The sequence below is a fragment of the Enhydra lutris genome, unplaced genomic scaffold (assembly GCF_002288905.1).
Source record: "Enhydra lutris kenyoni isolate GAN:26980312 unplaced genomic scaffold, ASM228890v2 scaffoldscaffold68, whole genome shotgun sequence".
Classification (NCBI taxonomy): domain Eukaryota; kingdom Metazoa; phylum Chordata; class Mammalia; order Carnivora; family Mustelidae; genus Enhydra; species Enhydra lutris.
In genome coordinates this window covers 11,353,466-11,375,178 of record NW_019154152.1, presented here as the reverse complement: position 1 = coordinate 11,375,178, position 21,713 = coordinate 11,353,466, and the positions used below count along the sequence as shown (strand labels likewise).

Genomic DNA, 21,713 nt, shown 5'->3' with positions numbered 1-21,713 from the left:
TCGTCTAGCAGTATTTCCAGGGACTTGTTAGGTCTCTCCTAACAAATAGAAATTGAAGGAACATAGCCCAACTACATCATAACTGAAGCATAATTACTCAGTAAATATTTATTAAGCTCCTCCTGTGTGCCAGCTACTATTCTAGCCACAGACTGTCACAAGACCTCACTTTAAATGTGTGATTCTCTCGCACCACTTTCTGAAAAGTTTCTTTTTCCAAGTCCATCCATCTGTTTTGTCATGCAGCCTCAACTGAGACAAACTTGGTAAAGTCCTTAGAATTAATTAGAGAAAAATCCTTTTGAGGGGAATGGAATCATTAGCACCAGTTAGAAGCTCTGAGTCAAAAATGGCCCTTTTGGTGTAGCCTGCAAGTCTATTCCCTGCCCTCTCCTTCTTCCTAATCTTCCCACTGCCCTTCAACTTTTATTTTTGGTGACTGTTGCCTAGTGACCAGAGTTGGCCAGAAAGGAAGGAGCATAAACTGAGAGAGTCCTTGTTGGCAGTAGCTTCTAGTTTTTTTTTTTAAAAAGCCACAATTTTATGAGGGAGATGAGTAATTCCTTCATCCTTGATGGGGGATTGAAAAGCAGACATCAGCAGATGAATGGTTCCTGCACCCAGGACTGGAGCCTGTAGCATTTAATATCATAAAGATACCCACCTCCACACTCCTGATTCTCTCCCTACTAGGAAGTGTAGTTAGCAAAAATATTTCATTGGTTTCTGTTTTTGCAAGTGTTCTCGAAGCTGCCTGTAAAGAAGGCCTCCTGCTTTCCTGAAGGTCAGAGCAAAAGTTTGTATATTTTAGTATACAGTTGGCCCTTGAACAATGCAGTGGTTAGGGGCGCTATGCAGGCAAAAATCTGCTTGTAACTTTTGACTTCCCCGAGATTCAATGTTTAATAGCCTGCTGTAGATCAGAAAAGTCTGACCAATAATATAAATGGTTGATTAACATACATTTTGTATATTATAGGTATTATATACCATATTCTTGCAATAATGTAAGCTAGAGCAAAGGTGTCATTAAAAAATCATAAGGAGGAGAAAATAGATGTATAGTACTATTTATCAAAATAAATCCATGTGGGGGCACCTGGGTGGCTCAGCGGGTTAAAGCCTTTGCCTTAGGCTTGGGTCATGATCCCAGGGTCCTGGGATCGAGCCCCACATAGGGCTCTCTGCTCGGCAAAGAGCCTGCTTCCCCCTCTCTCTCTCTGCCTGCCTCTCTGCCTACTTGTGATCTCTGTCTGTCAAATAAATAAATAAAATCTTTTTAAAAAATAAATAAATAAATAAATAAATCCATGTGTAAGTAACCTGCACAGTTCAAATCTATGTTGTTCATGGGTCACCTGGGCTTCGTTGCAGTAAGCCTGGCTCAACCACTTTAATGTACCAATTGCTCTCATGCAAGCAGAAGGCTTTACTTAGCTTTGGGAATAAACATGTAAGTGGCAGTGTAAGCCATCTCTTGGTAAACCCTCTTCTCTGTTGTGGACATTAGGCTGGGATTGGTCAGCAGAAGCTTAAACATCTGGTCAGGTCAGTCCTTTGGGGTGGTTGATGTTTTATAGACAACCCATCAAGATTGATTGGCCTCATAACTGAATTAGCCAGATGTGTGGGCATTGTGTGCCCTCTCCTCAGCCTCCCTTCAATGTTGTTAGACAGAAGCAGACATGCGATTAGCATGTTTGAAGATGATGTGTTTTTAGTGCATGAACAAAAGCTGCTGCCTTCTGCAGAGACTGTGGCTCTGCCCGAGACGTCAACAGTATAATTGTTGACTGCTAAATTCAGCCCAGACCCCAGGCTTGGCTGCCTTGGTCTCAGCTGTCATTTGTGGGCGGGGGTGGGGGGAATGCAGAAGCCCAGGGACCCAGGCTCTTATTATGTGCACTTTGAACTCTGCTTTATCCCAAGTCATTCACTTCCATGACAGTTGCTCCCAGCTGCTTTCTGGGCACAGAACCTGATGCCACTTCTGAGGGTAGTCTGTGCTGGATTGTGGGGAGAGAGGGAAGTGGGCTGGTCTCCTGAGAGTCCACAACTCCAGGAAACTTACCCAAAATGAAAATGAGCTGAGGATCCCTGTACTCCTAGTACTTATGCCGCATGCTATTCGGAAACATCTCTCATCTAGAAAACCCCTACCTTAGGTTGCATTGAACAGAAATCCTTGGCAGGAATAAGGCAAACCCTATTTCCCACCTAACTCTATATATGAATTATGTTTGAACACTTATTTCCATGCTATTGTACCACCTCTTTTCTAACCAGACTAGCCTACATATTTGCCTTACAACAGGCTAAGCATTTTCATGTCTCCAATACCTCTGCTGATGCTTAATATTCTTTAGACTCTCATATTCAGTGTATCTAAACCCAACCTTCCACAGACTCCCCCATATTCATTATTTGGTGACTGGAAGCATCAATTACTGGTCTCCAAACAAAGTACTGTAAATAAGTCTGATGACTTCACTCTCACTTTTCATCAAGCATTTCTGTCTTAGAATTTTCTCTCCCTTTTGTCTGCTAAAGAGACGGGGTGGGGGGCTTCGCGTTCAGTATGCGATCTCTGCAATAGACCATTGGTGAGATGCATTGTAGGAAGGAATGCCTAATAATGGTAATTGTACTAAAAGTAGCAATAGCTATCATTTATTGAGTCCTTACTGTGTACTAAGCTCTATACTATGGCTTTTTTTCCTCTCTTAATAATTAAAATAACTGAATTTGATACTCTTATTATCTATATATTCCATATATATAAACAATGGCACCGTTAAGTAACTTGGCCAAGTTCCACCACTCACTAGCAAGTAGCACAGCCATTGTGGTCTATCTCTGCTTATGATCTCATGAGCAGAATTACCAGTCTATATCCCCAGAGCCTCTACAGGGTCTGGCATAAAATAGGTGCTCTGGAATGTTGGTTGGTTGAATGAATGAATGAATCCATGTTCTTCCCATTGAACTTGCTTTCAGGCTTAAAGGGGGACTGGCTGAGCATTTGTAGCTTATGCCAAGTATGGATTTTGTCTCCTCTCCTAATACCCAGCTGTACACAGACATGTTCCCTCCCACTCAGTAACAAACTGCCTGGAACTCTTTCCTGGCTCATATTTACAAGAGAATGTGATAAATTCTGTATTGATCCCTCCTGTTCCACTGTAAATTTTGCAAAAGATGATTAAATAGAGCAATAGAGTCTGCAGGCATTGTGGCTCAATATGTTGTGGAGTGGCGTATCGACCTCCTCCATCCAAAGGCAGCCAGCGCCTATCCCTGCTGCCCCAGACCAGTAATTAAAATCCTGTGAGACTGGGATTTAAAATCCAATCATATCCCTGAATCAAGCCTTCTAGCCTCCCCATGTGACGAGTGCAATAAGGTAATGGCAGGAGCATGTTTATGTCTGTGCTGAAGCAGTCCCCATAGGGTGGGTAAGAAATGGAGAGTTGGGTAGCCCTGCTGGCTAAATCACTTCACCCTGACATCACAGCCACTTGTAAGACAATCTGTAGGTACATAAACAGGTCCCCGCCAAAGATCAGATCTCAGGCTCTAAGAGCAAAATATCATGTACAGAATTCATGAATTGTGTTTTCAGTGTACACTTCTGTTCCCACAGCGAGTAGTTGGTTTAAGCAAGTGATTTGGCTTGATTAAGCTATGGCCTTTAATAATCAAATATGTGTTTGCATTTCTACGGGATCTCTTTGGTTTAATCTAAGCTGAAGCCAACCTTCTCTGTGCTGAGGCCTGTAATCGAGGCACAAGATATTCTTGAAATAAACTTATCCATCTTCTCCCAGCAGGACCAGGAACTCTTTAAGAGCTGGGACAGTGTTTTCTTTCTTTCTTTTCTTTCTTTTCTTTTCTTTGAAGATTTTATTTATTTGACGGTGGTGGGTAGTCACAATGAGGCAGAGAGGCAGGCAAAGAGAGAGGGGGAAGCAGGCTCCCTGTGGAGCAGAGAGCCTGATGCAGGGCTCAATCCCAGGCCCCTGAGATCATGGCCTGAGCTGAAGGCAGAGGCTTAAGCCACTGAGCCACCCAGGCACCCTGGGACAGTGTTTTCTTATTCACCTTTGAATTCCTAGCACTTAGCTTGATGCCAGACACATAAAAGATTCTCAAAAAGTATCTCTGAATGAACAAACACAAATTAACAATTAGTCTTGGGGAAAAAAAACTCCATAAGCTGAGGTATAAGTAGTAGATCTACCAGATAGTCATCCACTCAGTGCTTGAACATTTCTAGTGCTGGGGAACTCATTTGTTCCTGAGGCTTCTCAGAATCTATCTTTGGATGATGGTTAGAAATTTCTTATATTCAACCAGAATCTGCTTCCAAGGGTCTTAACTTTACTGCGGGGCTTAATGTAGAATGAATCTAATTCTTGTTCCACTGCTGGCCCTTCCAATACCTGAAGATGCAGGCATGTTCTTCTGAGCTATCTTTTCTCCAGCCTGCACCTCCAGTTCCTTAACCCATTATTCTCATGTGGCTTCCCAACCTTTTTCTACTTTTTTTAAAGTATTTTACTTATTTTTTTTAGTAATTTCTACACCCATCCTAAGGCCTGAACTCACAACCCAGAGATCAAGAGTCACGGGCTCTTCCAGTTGAGCCAGCCAGGCACCCAACCCTTTCCTATTTTGATCACACTTCCCAAACCATCTCTACTTTGTCTCTCTTCTAAAACCCGTGACTTCCCATTTATTTCCATTACTTTTCATCTCATTTGTTTCAGCTCTTAATGTCAGTCTTCCACCAGGTGTATCTGGCTCTTCTCACCTTAATCTGATGCCTACAGGTTTGATGAACAGACCATCTTGTGATATTTTTGTCAAGGATAAACATACTAAACAGGACCAGCCCTATTTGCTGCCACTCAGAACTTCCTTCCAGGTCATCTATGATCATTCCCCTTGGGTCTGGTTAGTCCACCAGTCACTACTAACCTTCCATACTGTAGTGGCACCCAGCCCACAATTCTCCATCATGTCCTCAGGTTATCCTGAGATACCCCATCAAATGTCTGATGAAGTCCACATTTGCCCTGACTGCATCTATTGAGCACAGATAATCCCGATGAAGAAAGGAACTGAAGTTAGTCTGGCATGACTTGGGTTTCTGTGACCCCATCCTCATTGCCTGGCAATCATCACCATTTCCTTTTCTAGGCAGTCACAGGGCATCCCTTTAGTGATACATCTGATTCTGGAGATGAGACGTATGTGTATAAAAAGTATGTGATCAGTTAGGTATTTTAGGGGTTCAAAGGAGGAAGTGGTGCACGTAGGCTAGAGTGGTCTGGGAGAGTTTCTAGCCAGGGGAAATGGAGCTGGGCTTCACAGAATAGAGGGTCTGAGTGGTGGGCAAAGGGAAGTTTGCCACCACTGAAGAGAATAGTGACACCTCTGTGTGGTCTAGTCCTTCTGGTCACGTGGAATTGAAAGTCTGGGGGTGGGGCCTAGGATTGTGGGCAGATGGAAAGAGCCCTGGACTAGAAGGCTCCAACCTTCCCTTCTCCAGACTTCTCCAGTGTTTTTTTCCTTAGTGCTGACTCAGTGTAACACCTCTGCTCTTCCCCAGCTGGTGCTGTGCTTTCCTGTCTCTCCAGCTACACAGTATGTAGCTCTCTTGTAGTGGGGGGAGGGGAGTTGTCATCCTCATCCCCTTGTCCGCCCTCACCACACTGCATTGTCACTGTTTCTGTTCCTGTCTGTCTCCCATCAGTCTGGGTTCTGCCCAAAGGTAAGAACCGGTCTGACCCTACTGTGTACCCAGCACTTGGCCTAGTGTCAGTTCTCAGTGGGTTTTAATAGAATGGCTGGGTCTGGTCATGAGGCAGTAGCTCTCTGTTCCATGAACTTTAGATATCCCCCTCTCTGCAGGCAAGGGGTCTCAACTGACTGTGTCTGTTGGAGAGTTAGGAGTTGCAGATGATCTTCTAGGATGTCAGTTAATGTGGGTCACTATTCACCTGGTCCCCAGTTGGGGAAGCCCCAAATGAAAAGAAAAGGAAACCCCATCTTGTACCCTACAAAGCTGTTGATCTTAAACCTACCTCTAGAAATCTCCTGTATCTTGGTTTTGGAGCATCTCAGCACAATGGAAAGGAAGAAGAGAGATTATTTTTTTTTCTGGTTTTGAGTCGTCAGGTCTTTGGAAGATAGCACTATGTGGTGGAAAAGCAGACCTGGCTTCTTTAAAAAACAACAACAAAAAAACTGATTATGTAAAATTGCGTACAAAAGAAAGAATAGTGTAATAAATCTGTGCTTTAAATTCCAGCTCTACTGTTTGTCTGCTGAGTGACCATGGGCAAATTATTTCAGCTCTCTGAGCCTGTTTTCTCTGAGTCTTTGTATGATGAATAATTCAGACACTATGTACAAAGACCTTATACCCGACAAATGTTAGCTTACCTCTTTTCATCTTGCTCTTCTGCCAGACTCCATTAAATCACCTGGAAAATGGGGAAAATAATACCTCTTCTGCTTTCTTCAAATTGTTAAGAATGAAATACATGGAAGGAGTCAGCACAGGGTATGGCATGTAGTGAGTGCTGGTAAAGCTTGTTGGTCACAAGGGAGGTGGATCTAGAGGTGCACAGGTATGTGTGTGTATGTATCTTGAGAGTGCTTACTGGTGTGATTTATGGAAATAGATCAGGACAAGGTGTCAGGGAACTGGGGCTCTTCCTGGTTCCACTCAGCCTTCTGACAGCATTCTGGACAGATCTCTTCTCTCTCTGACCTGAGGGGCTACAGGCATACTAACTGTGAGGACTAAATGGGGATGGGCCCCCAGGAAAGGGAGGGTGTTGGAAAGACAACAGGATCCCATGGACAGACAAGAGAGCACTGAGAGCTGGAGGGTGGTAGAGGCTTCCCAGAGGGAGGGACCTTGAAGAAGGGGTAGTCAGGGAAATAAGGAGCAGGGTTCCAGGTGTGAAGAGTGGCCCAAACAACAGGGTGGAGACAGGGAAGACTTGTGGTTTCTCTGATGTGGTCATTCTGTCTTTCTAGGAATGCTTCCTTGGTGGGGAACTCACATCCAGAAAGAGCAGATCCTTCCACACTAACAAACATTTCTGATTATAGGGGAATTTTCCCTTATATTCAACAGAAAACTTCTAATTGGGGGTAAACAAACTGTTGAAATAGTGAAAATCAAGATGAAGATGGTAAAGGAGCTAGCAGTAAAAATGGAAGGAAGAGTGAATATAAACATTATTACAAAGAACATTGTACCGTCTTTTTCCCCCCAATCATTTTCAGGCTTTTTGTTTTACTTGGTCCAAACAAAACCCCTAGAGGTAGGCAAGGGAGCAGTTGTTACCACCAGAGAAGTGAAGAAAGTGTCCTGGATCACACAGCAGGGAAGTGGTAGCCTCCACCCATGCAAGCTCCGCCACCCGCCCCCCCACCACCCTACATCTTGCTCTTTTAGAGAGCTGGGAGCCAGCTACATGCAGGGGAAGGGGTTAGTCAGGGAAACTCATTGGTGGTAGACCTGGATCACTAGAAGGCCAGAATGGCTGATAGAACCGCAGGGGCGGGGGTCAGTGGGGAGTGTATGAGCATGTCAATGTTGTTAATAATACGGCTTAACACATTTGTACACTGTTGTGTTTTTTTAAAGCCTTCTTATACTAACATTATCTTCGTTGATATTCACAGAAGCAGGCAGAGGGCCAGAACAAGTAGTGACAGGGGTAGAGGGAGTAACAAGCCCCCTCCCCCACCCTAATTTCAGCCCTTTCCCAAGGAAGGGCAGGTGAGCCAATCTGTCCTACCTCTTCCTCCCCACTTCCCCTCACAGAGCCTAGAGGGTGTTGGGCCTGACCTGACCTAATTTTCCAGAGAGATGTCTTGGGACCAGGAAAGAGGCTAGGAGATTTGGCCTTCAGGAGTCAGTGACAGTCATACACTTGCTGTCAGAGGGCTCTTCTGAGGCCGGAAGAGCAGCCATGTTTTGTGTGACCTCAGAAGATAGTCCCTGGAAAGAAATCCATTCATTTGGTTAATCTTAGTGAAACCTGTTCTGTGCCAGGCCCTGTGCTGTGTAGCAAGGATACAGCAGTGGATCAGACATGATCCCTGACTTCAAAGAGCTCTCAGTGACAGACTGTTTCCGTGCAGAATGATCAGTAAGGTAGAAGCAGAAGGGCCCGTGGGAACACAAATGGTGATACCGAACCTGGGATGGGAGGGAAACCAGGAAGGTTTCTTGGAGAAGCCTGAACCAAGTCTTTAAATATGAACAAGTGTTTGCTGGAAGACCAAGGTGGGAGTGGGTTTGGAGGGAGAAGTTGGAGCTCATATGAAACTGAGTTCTGTCCTCGGTTTAGTGGGGGAACCCCTTAGAACCATGAGCTCAGGGCTAGGTTCTGGGCATAGTCAGGCAAGCCAGGGTGAGACCACCTGTTTCTGATATAGTGAAGGGGAATCTTTTCTTAGGGACTTGGAAGAGCTCACCATTAAGGTGTTTTTCCACTCAGAAAATCTATGATTGTGTCAAACCAAAGACAGGCACTATGCCAGAGAAGAGCAGGGGGTTCCCTGGGTCCCAGTTGGCCAGACTTCTGTCCTACCAACACCATTTCTACTGCTTTACATGATAAGACCCAAGCCAGCACTGGTACCAGCCAGGACCAGCCCATACCACCCCGACACACACACACCTTACTTTGCTGACCCAAGCCCTATTGACAGATCCCCCAGAATCTGAAGGAATTCAAGACAAATGGTTAAGAGGATGGAGTTAATAAAATTTGAAAAATTGAGGCCTGTCACTCCACTAAACTTTTTTCAATACCACTGACAGAAACATATTTCCCCAATGAGTGACCTTCCACAGCTGTAGCGGGCAGGCACAGCCGCAGCAGTGCTGCCAGGAAGCCATTCTGCTATTTATCAAATATTATAAGCTGGGACACACTAATCTGGAGCAGGGAAAGGAGAGGAGGGGTCCTGCTCTATACTGCCTGGGGTGCTCCAGGTGTTGGCCCCAGCCCCAGACAGCCAGTGGGAGGTGACGGATGGCCTGCGATTAGCACTCCCCACCTCCATTCGGCCCTCTCACTTGCTCCCAGAGGCCTGACCCTCTAGACCAGCTGCTCGGCCCGGAGGGGCCCTGGGTAGGAGACAAGGGGAGGTCAGGGCAGGGCACGGGCCATCCTGATGCCCCCGGAGAGGGCAGACGGGTGACACCCAGTGTGGTTATTTATTGGAGTATAATGGTTTGTGGCCGTTGGTCGTGGAGGTGAAATCGATCAGTTGTAAAAGTCAGGTTCTATCAATTATTACAGCAATTAGTCAAGTCAGAGCAAGGGTGTGGGGGGTTGGGGCACTAATATTAGATGGACATTTTCCATGGTGCCCCCACTTCAGCCTTCCTAAAGTGGGAGCAGAGAAGTGCTGCCCTGAGGCTCCAGAACCTTGGAGAAACCGGCTGGCTTTCCCCCTCAGGAGTGGCTGGGTGGGGACTGACTCAGAGCCTCCTGAGCTAGAGATTGGCCCAGTACTATTTTAAAAGCCATCCCTGTGCTCACTGGCCCAGGTGCAGAGATGTCCTATCTGTCCCCATCCTATGGTTTATGAGAAGTGACACAACTCCTACTAGAAATTACTCAGTGGCCAGTGTTTATGGCACACATTTTTCATTCTGTAAGCAAATATAGATCACTGACAACACTTGTTTGACGCAGCTAATCTCATCCTCTGTTCTTTCTCCCACTGTCTTCCTCTCCCACTTTTCCTTCCTTGCCTCCCTCCCCTTCTCTTTCATTTCTCTTCTTCCCTTCGCTCCTCTTGTCTTTCCCTTCTATAGGTCTCTCCTTATAGATTACCCTTTTACTCCAGCCCATAATTAGTGACTGAGTTCCCCTCAAGGCTACCTAAAATGGAGGCCTTTCCCCTGCTGAATTGTAGCTCCCTTTTGGCCCTAGCCATGACCTAGGAACTTGTGGGGAGGGGAGGATGCCATCTGCCAGTGGCCCTCAGCCTTGTGGACCCCTCGGTGTTGAGCACCAGGGTGATGCTGGGTTGGGCTAGTAAGGCCAGACTAGGTGAACAAGCCCCTTAGTACTCCATTCCTTTCCACCCCCCCACCCCAGTACTGTCTATCTTTCCTTCAGCGCACACTGACATTCAGCCTGAGTTGTGGTTGTTTGGTCATCTCTCATCCCCATTAACTTCTGGAAAGCTGGGATTGTGCCTTCATGCACACTGTAGGTAGCATCTAATCTTAAAGACAGGAGGAGGAGTCTGCACAAGAGATAGCCACAGGGGTGTGAGGAAAATCTGAAAAAAAAAAAAAAAAATGGTTTTATAGCAATCAAAGGAGAATGGCCAAGGTATCACTTGCTTCAGAGTGGTCAGGAAATAACAAAAGAGAAGACTATTCCTTGGCTTTGCCAGTCTCCCATCATCCTGCATCCAGAGCCCTGCAAATACAAAGCCCCCAGTCACCACTAATAGAACTGAAAGAAGGAGGCTCCAATGGATCCCCTAAGGACTTGGCTACTAGTTAGGAAGAGCACAGACAACCTCCTTACAGGGAGGTACCACTTGGTCCTGTAAGCGGTGAAAAGCCAGGGAAGGGTATTTCAGCAGGGCTGTGTCAGAGCCGCCCTGTGGGAGTGTGGAGAATTGGAGTTGAGAAAACCTGGCAATGAGTTGGACTCCTGGTCCAAGCAAATAATTAGCTTTGTGACCCTGGGCTAGTTGGTTCACTTTTCTGGGCCCCAGTTCTCATGTCTGTGGCATGGGGATTTTAATTTCTCCCTCTCAGCAGTGGTTGCGAGGGTTAAGTGATACAGTGTACAGAGCTCAGTGCAGAGCTCAGTGTCCAGCACATAGTTAGTGCTCAGCAAATACCTGCAGCCCCTGTGACCACCACTCCTAGATTTATAGCCAAGAGAGATGCAAAGACTTGTACGCATATGTTCATAGCAGCATTGTTCACAATAGCCTAAGGGAGAAACAACCCAAATGTCCATCAACTGATGCATAGCTAAGCAAAATGTGGTCTATCCACAGAAAGGAGCTTTACGCATCCATGAAAAGGAATGCTGCTTTCCTGCTTTCATGTTGCAGCATGAATGACAGCTACTACAACATCAATGACCCTTGAGAACATGCTGACTGAAAGAAGCGAGACAGAAAAGGCCATATATTGTATGTTTCCTTTTATAGGAAATGTCAAGTATAGACAGATCTATCGAAACAGAAAGTAGGCTAACGGTTGTTGGGTTTAGGGGGAATAGAGGGTGCCTGATAATGGTTATGGGGTTTCTTGTCAAGATTATGAAAATGATCTAGAATCAGTGCTATCTATGTATAATCAGTTGTATGTATCTAGAGTAATTGTACAACCCTGTAAGTATATTTAAAACCAGTGAATTTTATACTTGAAAAGGTTGAATTTTATGGTATGTGAATTATATCTCAATAAAAAAGAACATAAATATTTCAAATTGCTGTTAGAAAATAGGATTATGTATAAAAGTATTAGTTTTTCTCATTGATAAGTGTCCTTGGCCTGGATCATACTTCTTGCTCTCTGCACCAGCCCCTCTTCCTCCCACACCTGTTCCTCTGTAGTCCAGGCAGACAGCCGTATGTAAATGCTTAATAAATGCTTACAATTGTTGAAAATTTATAGACCTTTAAGAAGTAGAGAACTTCAGTAGGAATAGTTTTATATCCTGGAACAGATGTTTCCACAGCGTAGGACTGAGAAATGCTGGGTTTTGTAGTCCATCAGCAAACCATAGCTAGACACCCACCTTGAGCCAGGCCGTATGCTGATGTGCATTTGCCTGCATGTACAGTGCTCCCAACCAGCTCACTATATCCTGATGACAGGGGTGGAGTCTTAACCCTTCTTTACTTCTAGATAGTACTTCTTTAGCAAGAAAGAAGATCAAGGAATGTTCCATTTAATACATAGTTCTTGAGCATCTTCTCTGTTCAAGGCACAGCTTTCTGTGGTTTGAGAGAAGTGCTTTGGGGGCCAGGCCAGATCTGATTCTTCTGTGTCTCAAGCCCCACACATTGAAGGTTTGCCAAACTGAATGGTATGGACAGTTTTTGAAGAGGAGAGTGAGGTGTTCAGACCTGGCCTTGGGAAGGAGATTCTAGCAATGTGGAGGTCAGGGGACCCCTTCCTCCATATCTTCCAAGACATTGCACCAAGTAGTCCCAGTTTAAACAGGCTCGTCAGTTGCCTGTTTAAAAGAGAAAGAAGGTAGATAGGTGGCCTGGGCAAGTGCCTTCTTTTTATCATACTTCAAATTCTTTGTCCTCAAATCACAGGAACTAATGATTGGAAGAAATGCCTGCCTACACGCACACATTCACCAACAGTTAGGCATTGGTAAGGGCATCAAACCTCGGGGCTGCCATAACCAGCTTCCTGGTGATGCCTACTCCCTTCCAGAGGACTCTACTAACTCTGGTAGACCGGAAATACCAAGGTAAAAGGGCATTAAAGGAGAGAGAGAGAGAGAGAGAGAGAGAGAGAGAGAGAGAGGAGCAGAGAGCAGGAAAAAAGGGGGCTGTTTTACTTTTTTTTATATTCTGTGCTTTAGAAAGGAACCCCTTTTATATGATTTTATTAATGAATATTCATCTATATGCAAATGACCTTAATCATACGGACATTTTAATGACTGATGCACTGGTGGTAGGATATATTAATCTATGTGTTTGGTATATTAGCATGTTCAGCTTTGTGTATTTGGGAGGGTAACTGTGTGTGTATTTGTGTACGACACACCTATGTGTACATATAACACATCTTTGTGTACATGGTAGTATGGGTAATATGTTTCTGCGCATGAGTGCGTATATGTGTATGGACCCCGATACCCTGACCTCGGTGTTAGAGAGAACTAAGGACTGTCCTCTCAGAGTACCTTGACATTTTTTTCTCACCATTCTACAATCTCTTAGGGTTTGTTGCTCCCCACTTCGAAGGAAATTCCTTCTCTGAAGTCAGGGCCCAGGTTACCTCTGAGAGAAGGCTGAGGCCTCACTGTGATCACTCATAGAGCCTTTGACTACTTCTCTTCCTGCCAGGAGCCAACCCTCTGCAGAGGAATGAAATGGGACACACACCCTTGGATTATGCCCGAGAAGGGGAGGTGATGAAGCTTCTGAGGACTTCTGAGGTGAAGGTAAGTCTCAGAAAAAGGAGAAGGCCTCTGGGCACTCCCTGCTGCATTTAATCTTTCACTCATTAAATTATGTCTGGCTCCATACCAAGCCACTTCTCCTTAGGGATTATTGTCTGTTTAAATACAAATCCAGCCCCCAATTTCATCAAGAATAAGTAGCTGCCCCTGTCATGACCAGGCAGAGGTCTGAGTCACTTCTGACTTCTGAGGACTAATCTTCAGATTCAGTTTTTGAGGTAATGGGCCTTCTAGCTCCTTTTCATAGGACCAGGGATAGTTAGACAAAATCTTTAGCCCAAGTCCTATTACCTCAGCCTCACATATTCTATAACCTCAGCAGGCAATCCTTTCCCATCATCACTCCTTCCAGAACCATTCTCTGGAATAGTAGTAGTCCCACATATCCAGACATACTCCACACATACTGCAGAGAGCCTGGGACAGTCTGGGCCAAAAAAATTGCTGTCATAATTTGCTCTTCTCAACCAAACTTTTGAACTCCCTAAATGCTGGTTGCCTTCTGCTCTTCCAGCCACCAAGCTATCATCACTCAGAAACTACTGGGCAGAATCCAAGAACTAGAATTACAAATCTCGGAGCTGCCAGGGGCCTCAGAAATCATTAAGTCCAGTGGTGGGAAATCTTACCGAAGCCTAAGCAAATAAGTCAGAGGAAAATAAAGCTGTTCTGGTTGAAGGAGAGGTGGATCAGAGCCACACCTACCTGGCCTAGCCCTTCTCTCCTGGGCAGCCTCTATAGACGTTCTGTGAGGCACATGTTTTAAATACCTGAAGCCTAAATCAATGGACTCATTTTACTTCTGGGGGAAACGGGGGCCTGGGGTGTGACATGGCTTGCCTTTGGTCCCAGAGTGCATTGGTGTCAAAACAGAAACTAATAGACTTGAATGCAAGGTCATGTAGTAGGTTCAATGGTGGGACTAGAACTGAAAGCCTTAGTTTGTTTGTTTGTTTTTTCTTTTTATGGTGAAAATTTTAGATTTAGCAGCTGGACTCAGTTTAGATGATCCCAGTTTTGTTGGCAACATCCAAAGCATCATACTCAAGAGCCAGTTGAACATACGCCTTTTTTTCTCCATTGGGCCTGATCAGGGTGTTGACCTTGGCCACATCATGTACTAGAGCTTCTTCACAGCCTATTTGACCTGGTGTTTGGTGGCCTTGACATCCACAGTGAACACAATTGTGTTGTTGTCTTCTGTTTTCTTCATGGCTAACTCGATAGTCAGGGGGATCTTGATGATGGCACAGTGGTCAAATTTGTTTCTCCTGGGGGTGCTCTTTGGAGGATATTTGGACTGCCTTCAGAGACCCATTGTCTTGGGCGGTGGGAATATAGATGACATGCAGATCTTCTTTTCTTTGTGACTGTGGACGCCTTTCAGCACTGCTTTCTTAAAAGCTTCAGCTTTGGCTTTGGCTTTGGCTTTGGTTTTGTCTTTCGGAGGGACAGGGACTTCCTTCTTTGCTTTCAGTGCCATCTTCATGAAAGAGCAGAAGACTTGATTTCTGACTCTCAGTCATGTGTTCTTTCCATCATTGTGGAGTCTCTTTTGGCACAGTGGCTGAAATGCCTTGAGATGATTTAGTGTGACAAGTCCCACCTGGTGGCAAATATTCTCTGTGTCTTGAGTAAGAGCACTTAGGTCACCGGACCGAGACAGACAAGACATGGGTTGTGATCCCAACTCTACCACTCACTGACTTGGTGACGTGGGCCTAGCATTTCCCTTCACTGAAGCTCAGTTTACCTCTGTGAAATGAAGACATTGCACAAAATGGTTTCTAAGATTCCATTCAGTATATAATTACCTATGTATTCATCAGAATAAACTAGATTATGTTGTAACAACCCAGAATTTCAGTGGTGTAGAATAATGAAGATTTATTTTTGGCTTCATGCAGCCTGTCCATGATGGGTCAGTGGTGGGGCCTGTGTTTGTCATAGGCCCTCAGAGACCAGACTGGCATTACAGCCACAATCTGGGATGTTGCATGTCGCTGGCCAGAGGGAAAGGAATGCTCTGGAGGGTCTTGCATCTGTAGTTAAATACTTAGTCTAGAAATTGACCCTCTACTTCCACTCACAACTCACTGGACAGATAATGCTTTGTTCCCACACAATCACAAGAGGCCAAGAAGAGTAACCCTCCCATGTGCCCAGAAGGGGGAGAACTGGAAATATCTGGCAACCAGCATGAGACATACAGTTTGTCTCCCTGGAATCCTGAGTAACTGTCTTGCAGTAGTTCCCTCCAGAGAAGGGGTGGGAGGGTAGGAAGGGAGATGGGCTTTCACAGCACATCCTGAGGAGTGCTTGGGACCAGCAAGAGTGAAAGTTCCTAGAGAGCAAGCACTTCTTCCTCTCTGTTTAGATTTTCCACCCCTAGGAGCAGCCCTAGAGGCCAGGTCAGTTTCCTCAGGTGTCTTAAGGAAATCCCTGAAAATGTTTCAGATAACCTCAGGGACTACACTCCTGTCATCCCTCTCAGGCTCTTTCCATCATCATGGGTTGTCCCTGGACTTGGCCAAGAGAGTCCGTGGTGTGTTCAGTGGTATGACACAGAGCAGGCCTCTTAGTGCCGGCATAGGTGGAGGGGTTAGGGCTGCTGAGGGATCCTTAACTAAATTTGACTGCCTTAGAAGTGGCTTAATGTTGGTCATGTTAGTACAAGGCTAGTGCCCGAGTGAATAATAGGTACTGTGCCAGGTGCTCTCCTGTATTTTTTCTAATCCTATAACAAATCCTTGAAGCAGCTCTTACTACCTCCATTTTACAGATGGGAAAACTGAAGTTGAGAGAAAGAAAGCAGATGACTTATAGAAAGTCGTTATAAATAGCTATTGGATATGAATGAGAGGATTTCCTTTTATGACATTATATTTGCCTGTTCTGGACCTTATCTATCTATATATAAATGACCTCTTTTTTTAACCTGATTAATAGCCTACTGTATATACAGGAGTCTCAAATGGCAGCCATATTTTATTTTGCTAAACCAAGAATTTATAAAAAATGTGACCCCTTAGGGTTTGGGAATATAGATTCTCCAGGCATAGGCGGCTCAACTCCCTATTATGTGCCGGCCTATCAGACATTCGTATTTCCTCCTTGACCCTGAAAGTGAATTATGATCCTAGTTCCATGGGGGGAGGGGTTTCCACCTAATTTTCTCTTTCTTTCTTCCTTCCCTCCTTCCTTCCTTCTTTCCTTCCTTCTTTCTTCCTTCCTTCCTTCCTTTCTTTCTTTTTAGTTACTTTTTTTTAGTAATCTCTCCACTCAGTGTGGGGGCTTGAACTCAAGAGTTGCACACTCTTCCAACTGAGCCAGCCAGGTGCTCAACTTTATACTATTTCTCGGGGTGCCTGGATGGCTCAGTGGGTTAAGCCTCTGCCTTTGGCTCAGGTCATGTTCTCAGGGTCCTGGGATCAAGCCCTACATTGGGCTCTCTGCTCAGCGGGGAACCTGCTTCCCCCTCTCTCTCTGCCTGCCTCTCTGCATATTTGTGACCTCTCTCTCTGTCAAATAAATAAATAAAATCTTTTTTAAAAATATTATTTCTTGATAATTTTCCCATTTTCCAGTTATCCATAAGCCTAATGTTTAATTTCATTCTGCCTTTTAAAAATGTGTCACTTATCTAAGAATCTCTGTCACCTTAAGTGGCCTGAATGATTTTCTCCTTACTGCCATGTTGCTCAGTTTCTCAGCATTCTTTGTGCAGAAGCTTCCTTGGGCCTCCTGAGAAGATTCAGAGGTAGATGAAGCCTAGCCCCTGTCCTCTGAGCTGGCCGTCTAGAAAAGGAGTATGGGGGAGAGGCAGGCTATCTCATCTCTGATACCCACAGACTGATTTGTACATTAGAAGGGGCCTGCAGAGAGTTTGGGGGGTCTCCAAGAAAGCATGGATCATGTCCAGGCAGAATGAGCAGGGCAGGCTTCATAGAAAAGGTAGCTTGTGATCTCAGTTTGAAGGATTTTACTACATGGAGAGTTTAATACTTAGAGCTTAGACCATTTTCATGTTTTAACTAAGAGATGAAAGAGAGAGGTAGAAATATATCTCTGTGCACACGATGGCAGATAAAACAAAAATATGGGGAGCTATTCCATGATGAATATTCAGCTGAGGGGGACGTGCTGGTGCCAGCCTGCATCTCCACTCCCAGATCCTCATTCCACCGAGACTCACGAGGAATTTATTGCTCATTTTAATCACACCCAGAGAATGAATTGGCAGGAATATTAGGCAGATAGGCCTATCATATATATTTTATTTGCATATCCCAGTGACAGAATCACAAGCACATTTCCTATATCTGCATTTTTTCATTTGCTTCAGGGGTAGCTGGGGATGCAGTGCTCCCCTGGGCCTGCATTCTGGGCTATAAGGCTGGGTGCCTCCATCAGAGCTGCGGAAAGCCCTCTAGGAGAGAAGGGGTGAGGTACACAGAAGGATAAGGGGGTTCTCTTACTCCTGTCTTAGGGTGAAGTGATGCCTCTTCCCCATTTTGCCCAGCCTGCTCCCTGCTGCGTCTCAGGTGCCAACCTGTGCACACCTAGCCCTGTGTTTGGCGCTGCAGGGGTGGCGATACCATCTGACCTTCACTGTAGGCTTACTGTGGGCCAGACACAGACTTAGGTGCTTTATGGGGACAAGGTTTTGCTCTCTCTTTTGTTTTTAACTTTTTGAAAACTTTTTGTTGACATGTACTCTTATAAGGTGTACATATCACAAGTATAGAGCTCACTGAATTTTCACAAACTAAATACATCTGATCAAGAAATAGACCATTCACTCAGAAACCCACCTTATACTTCTTCCAGTCACTACCCATCCCCCAAAGAGAAGCATTATCTTGATATATTTTATTTTTACATAATTTCACAAATAGTGCAGTGAATTCTGTAAACCCTTCACCCACATTACCTGTTAACATTTTTCATTTTGCTTTATGATGTATATAAATATTATAGAGATATGCATAATTTTTTCTGAACTATTTAAAAGTAAGTTATACACATGATGCTCCTCTACCCCTAAATAGTTGTGTTTCGTAAAAAAACAAGGACATTTTCTTACCTTGATACAGTCGTCAGAAGCAGAACATTAATATTGATATTAACTAATTTGTAGATGTTATTCACATTTCACCAGTTGTCCCAATGATTATCTTTACAAGAAAAGAGAATTCTGGATCCCAAGTTGGATTTAGTTTCATGTCTCTTTAGTAGTCTCCTTTAACCTAGAATGGTTCCTCAGTTTTTTCTTGTCTTTCATGACCTTGACATTTAATGAGTACAAGCAGGTTATTTTGTAAAATGTCCCTCAATTTGGATTTGTCTAATGTTTCCTTATGATTAAATTCAGGTTATGCATTTCTGGTGTTTATTTTTAGTAAAATCATTAGGTAGCCCCATGCTAAAAGTAGGAATAGGAGATTTGTGTTTTAACTCTGATCTCCCTAAACAGACCCTAAACTCCCTGAGGCAGGGAACAGGTCTTTTCTTACCTGCAAGGTGGCAAGTACAAAGTTCTGAAGCCAGACCGCAAGGGTTAGCATTCTGTCTCTGTTACTTGCTACTAGAGGAACTGTGTTTTAATTTACCTCATCTCTGTACAGAGGAGATACTCCGAACTTCTTAGGGCCATGGGGATTAGAACAGCTGGTCCCCATCAGGTGAGACTTCGCAGTGATGCTAAAACTAGTGAATGGGAGTTTGAGGAGTAACAGGATTATTTACATAGGCTCAGTTCTTCATCCCTAAGGATACTTATTAATTACAAAGTGGGAAAGGATAGTGGAGAAACCTGGCACAGACCACCTTAACCAAGTGATCAAAGTTAATGTCACCAGTTGTAGGATTATAAACATCCCATGCCACTGAGAACAAAACTCATTTTCTCACTTGAGCCAGTCCTTGCCCCCTCTTAACCTTCTCTCACCAGTCTTTGGATCAGCCTGGCTATTTGCATAGTGACATGATCTGATTTACATATTAAAACATCACTCTGGTAGCAAGAAGGATGGGGCTGCAAGAGAGGAGAGGAGAATGGAATCTGGGGTGCTGACATAACAGTCACCAAGTGTGATAGAACTGACACCTGCCCTGTTCCTGACTTCTTCTCCAGGGATGTGTGCTTTATGAGCTAGTTCAGGAGATTTTCAAGTCCCTTGGATGCCACTCTCATCCCACAGGCTTCTTTATTGGACCTCCTGAGCTGCTCTTACCATCATCCCCCCCACTCAGTGTTTCTTCCTATCATCCCCTGACCCCAGTCTCATCTATTGCTTCCTGTCCCTTTGGTGATTTTCCTACCCAGTCCTCTCTGTCATTCTAGCTTCAGCACATGACAGAAGCCTGGTGATGTGAGTTGAGGTTAGAGTCAGGAGGATGGGGCATATCTGAGTGTATCTGAGAGCAGCCAGTAGGCTCTGTGGCCCTGACCTCCCATGAGAGGCAAATTGTAGCTTGGCCTTTCTTCTCTTCCCTCCTCCATTCCTACCACATTCCTACCCAGGGTCTCATTCTGCCTACTCACCACTCCCACCACTGCCTCAGCTGCCCTTTTGGTGAACACACTGCCAGGTTCATTGTCAGACCTGTTCCCTGAGGAATACTCAATAATAGGATTGCCTGACATACCCCTTCCCTCTCTAACCCTCCCCAAAGAACCACTCATCCCAGCCACCCACCTCTGAGAGAGCCTAGCTAGGCTTCACCCCAGCCTCCCAGCCCTTTCCTGTAAATGCACTCACAGCCAGGAGGGGTGCCATATTAAATCAAGAATGATGGAAACCAGTGGCCATGATTATCCAGCCAAGATGCAGCATGGGGAGCTGGTTGCTGCCGGCTCCAGGTGAGGGCTTCTGAAGCTAATTGCATGTGGCTTTTATTAAGATGATCACTCCCCCACTCCTGCTCTCCTGGGTGGCTTCTTCCTAGTGCTTCTCAGCCCAGTACCCTCTGCTTCTACAGGCTGGGTCACCTGCCCTATCTTTTTCTCCTTGGAACCCTGTCAAAATAGGGCCTTGACTTAGTCTCTGTAGGCTTCCTCAAAAAGCCAGGAACAGTAGTAGCCTACATTTATGGAACCCTTACCAAGTGCCTTCTCCCATCTTTCTCTCTTCTCCCACATAGAATATATATACACCAAGTATTTTCCTTTCCTTGGTTCTTCCACTAGCTGGTTTTTCACAAGCTAATTTTTCACAAGCCGGGGCTCCTAGCTAATGCCTTAAGAAGCAGTTCATTCAACATGTTTTTTTGGTAAAGATTTTTATTTATTTATTTGACAGAGATCACAAGTAGGCAGAGAGGCAGGTAGAAAGAGAGGGGGAAGCAAGCTCCCTGCTGAGCAGAGAGCTAGATGTGGGGCTCGATCCCAGGACCCTGAGATCATGACCTGAGCTGAAGGCAGAGGCTTAACCCACTGAGCCACCCAGGCGCTCCTCAACACATTTTTTTAAAATACAGACTCTGTGCTGAGCACTAGGAAAAGACCATAAAGCAGGAAACTTTAACCTGGTTTAATTCCAGCATCCTGTTCATTTTTAATCAAAAAGTCTGATCCATTTTCAGAAGTTTTCTTAATAGATATTTAGGGTTCCAGGTTGGAAAGAATCAGGATGTGCCTAGATTTAGGCCAAAGTTGGATCTTTCCCAGGACCATCTAGAAACCTCCTAAGAAACAAGCTAGGGATGCCTGGGTAGTTTGTTGGGCATCCAACTCTTGATTTCAGCGCAGGTCAGGATCTCAAGGCCTCAGGATGGGGCTGGTTCATGCTCCATGCTCAGCAGGGAGTCTGCTTCCCCTCTCCCTCTGCCCCTCTCCCTGCTCATGCGCTCCCCATCCCCACCTAGAATAAGAAAATAAATCTTTAAATTTAAAAAAAAAAAAAAGAAAAGAGGGCACCTGGGTGACTCAGTCAGTTAAGTGTCTGCCTTGAGCTCAGGTCATGATCCCAGGGTCTTGGGATCAAGTCCTGAATCGGGCTCCCTGCTCAACAGAGAGTCTGCTTTTCCCTCCACCCTTGCCCCCTGCTCATGACACTTCTCTCTCTCTCTCAAATAAATAAATAAAATCTTAGAAAAGAAAAAAAGGAAAAAGAAAGAACAAAAGAAACCAGCCAGATCACAGTATAACCTTTCCCCCATATTCACCCCCATAGAAGTCAAGGACCATTTCTCCTTGCCCAAGAAAATAACAAGAATATTAAAACCACCTAAAATCATGACACCGAAGAGTTATAAAAGATAAAAATGTTTCCCTGGAGAAGACTTAGGGAGACTACAATATCTACACCCAAACCAACAGAGTGGCTAGAAGTCATGTTTGCCTGTGACAAAGGAAAAAGATATGTTCTAAGAGGCCCTACAGATGAATGCATGGAAAGCACCCAGAGGCAGAATTCTCTACCACAGTAAGGAAAACTGACAGGCATAGATGAGCTGCCTTGCGCAGTTGAGGTATCCCCA

The 21,713-nt window shown here is 44.8% G+C and overlaps 1 protein-coding gene across 3 annotated transcripts in view; it reads left to right on the top strand.

The window, feature by feature from the left end:
* LOC111159438 (ClpB homolog, mitochondrial AAA ATPase chaperonin) overlaps positions 1-21,713 on the top strand; it is a 167,823-nt gene that overhangs the window by 116,003 nt on the left and 30,107 nt on the right. For all 3 annotated transcript variants that reach the window (XM_022521917.1, XM_022521918.1, XM_022521916.1), the window contains one exon: positions 13,114-13,211. In XM_022521917.1, the coding sequence (XP_022377625.1) occupies positions 13,114-13,211 (98 nt within the window). The remainder of the gene's footprint in view (positions 1-13,113; positions 13,212-21,713) is intronic.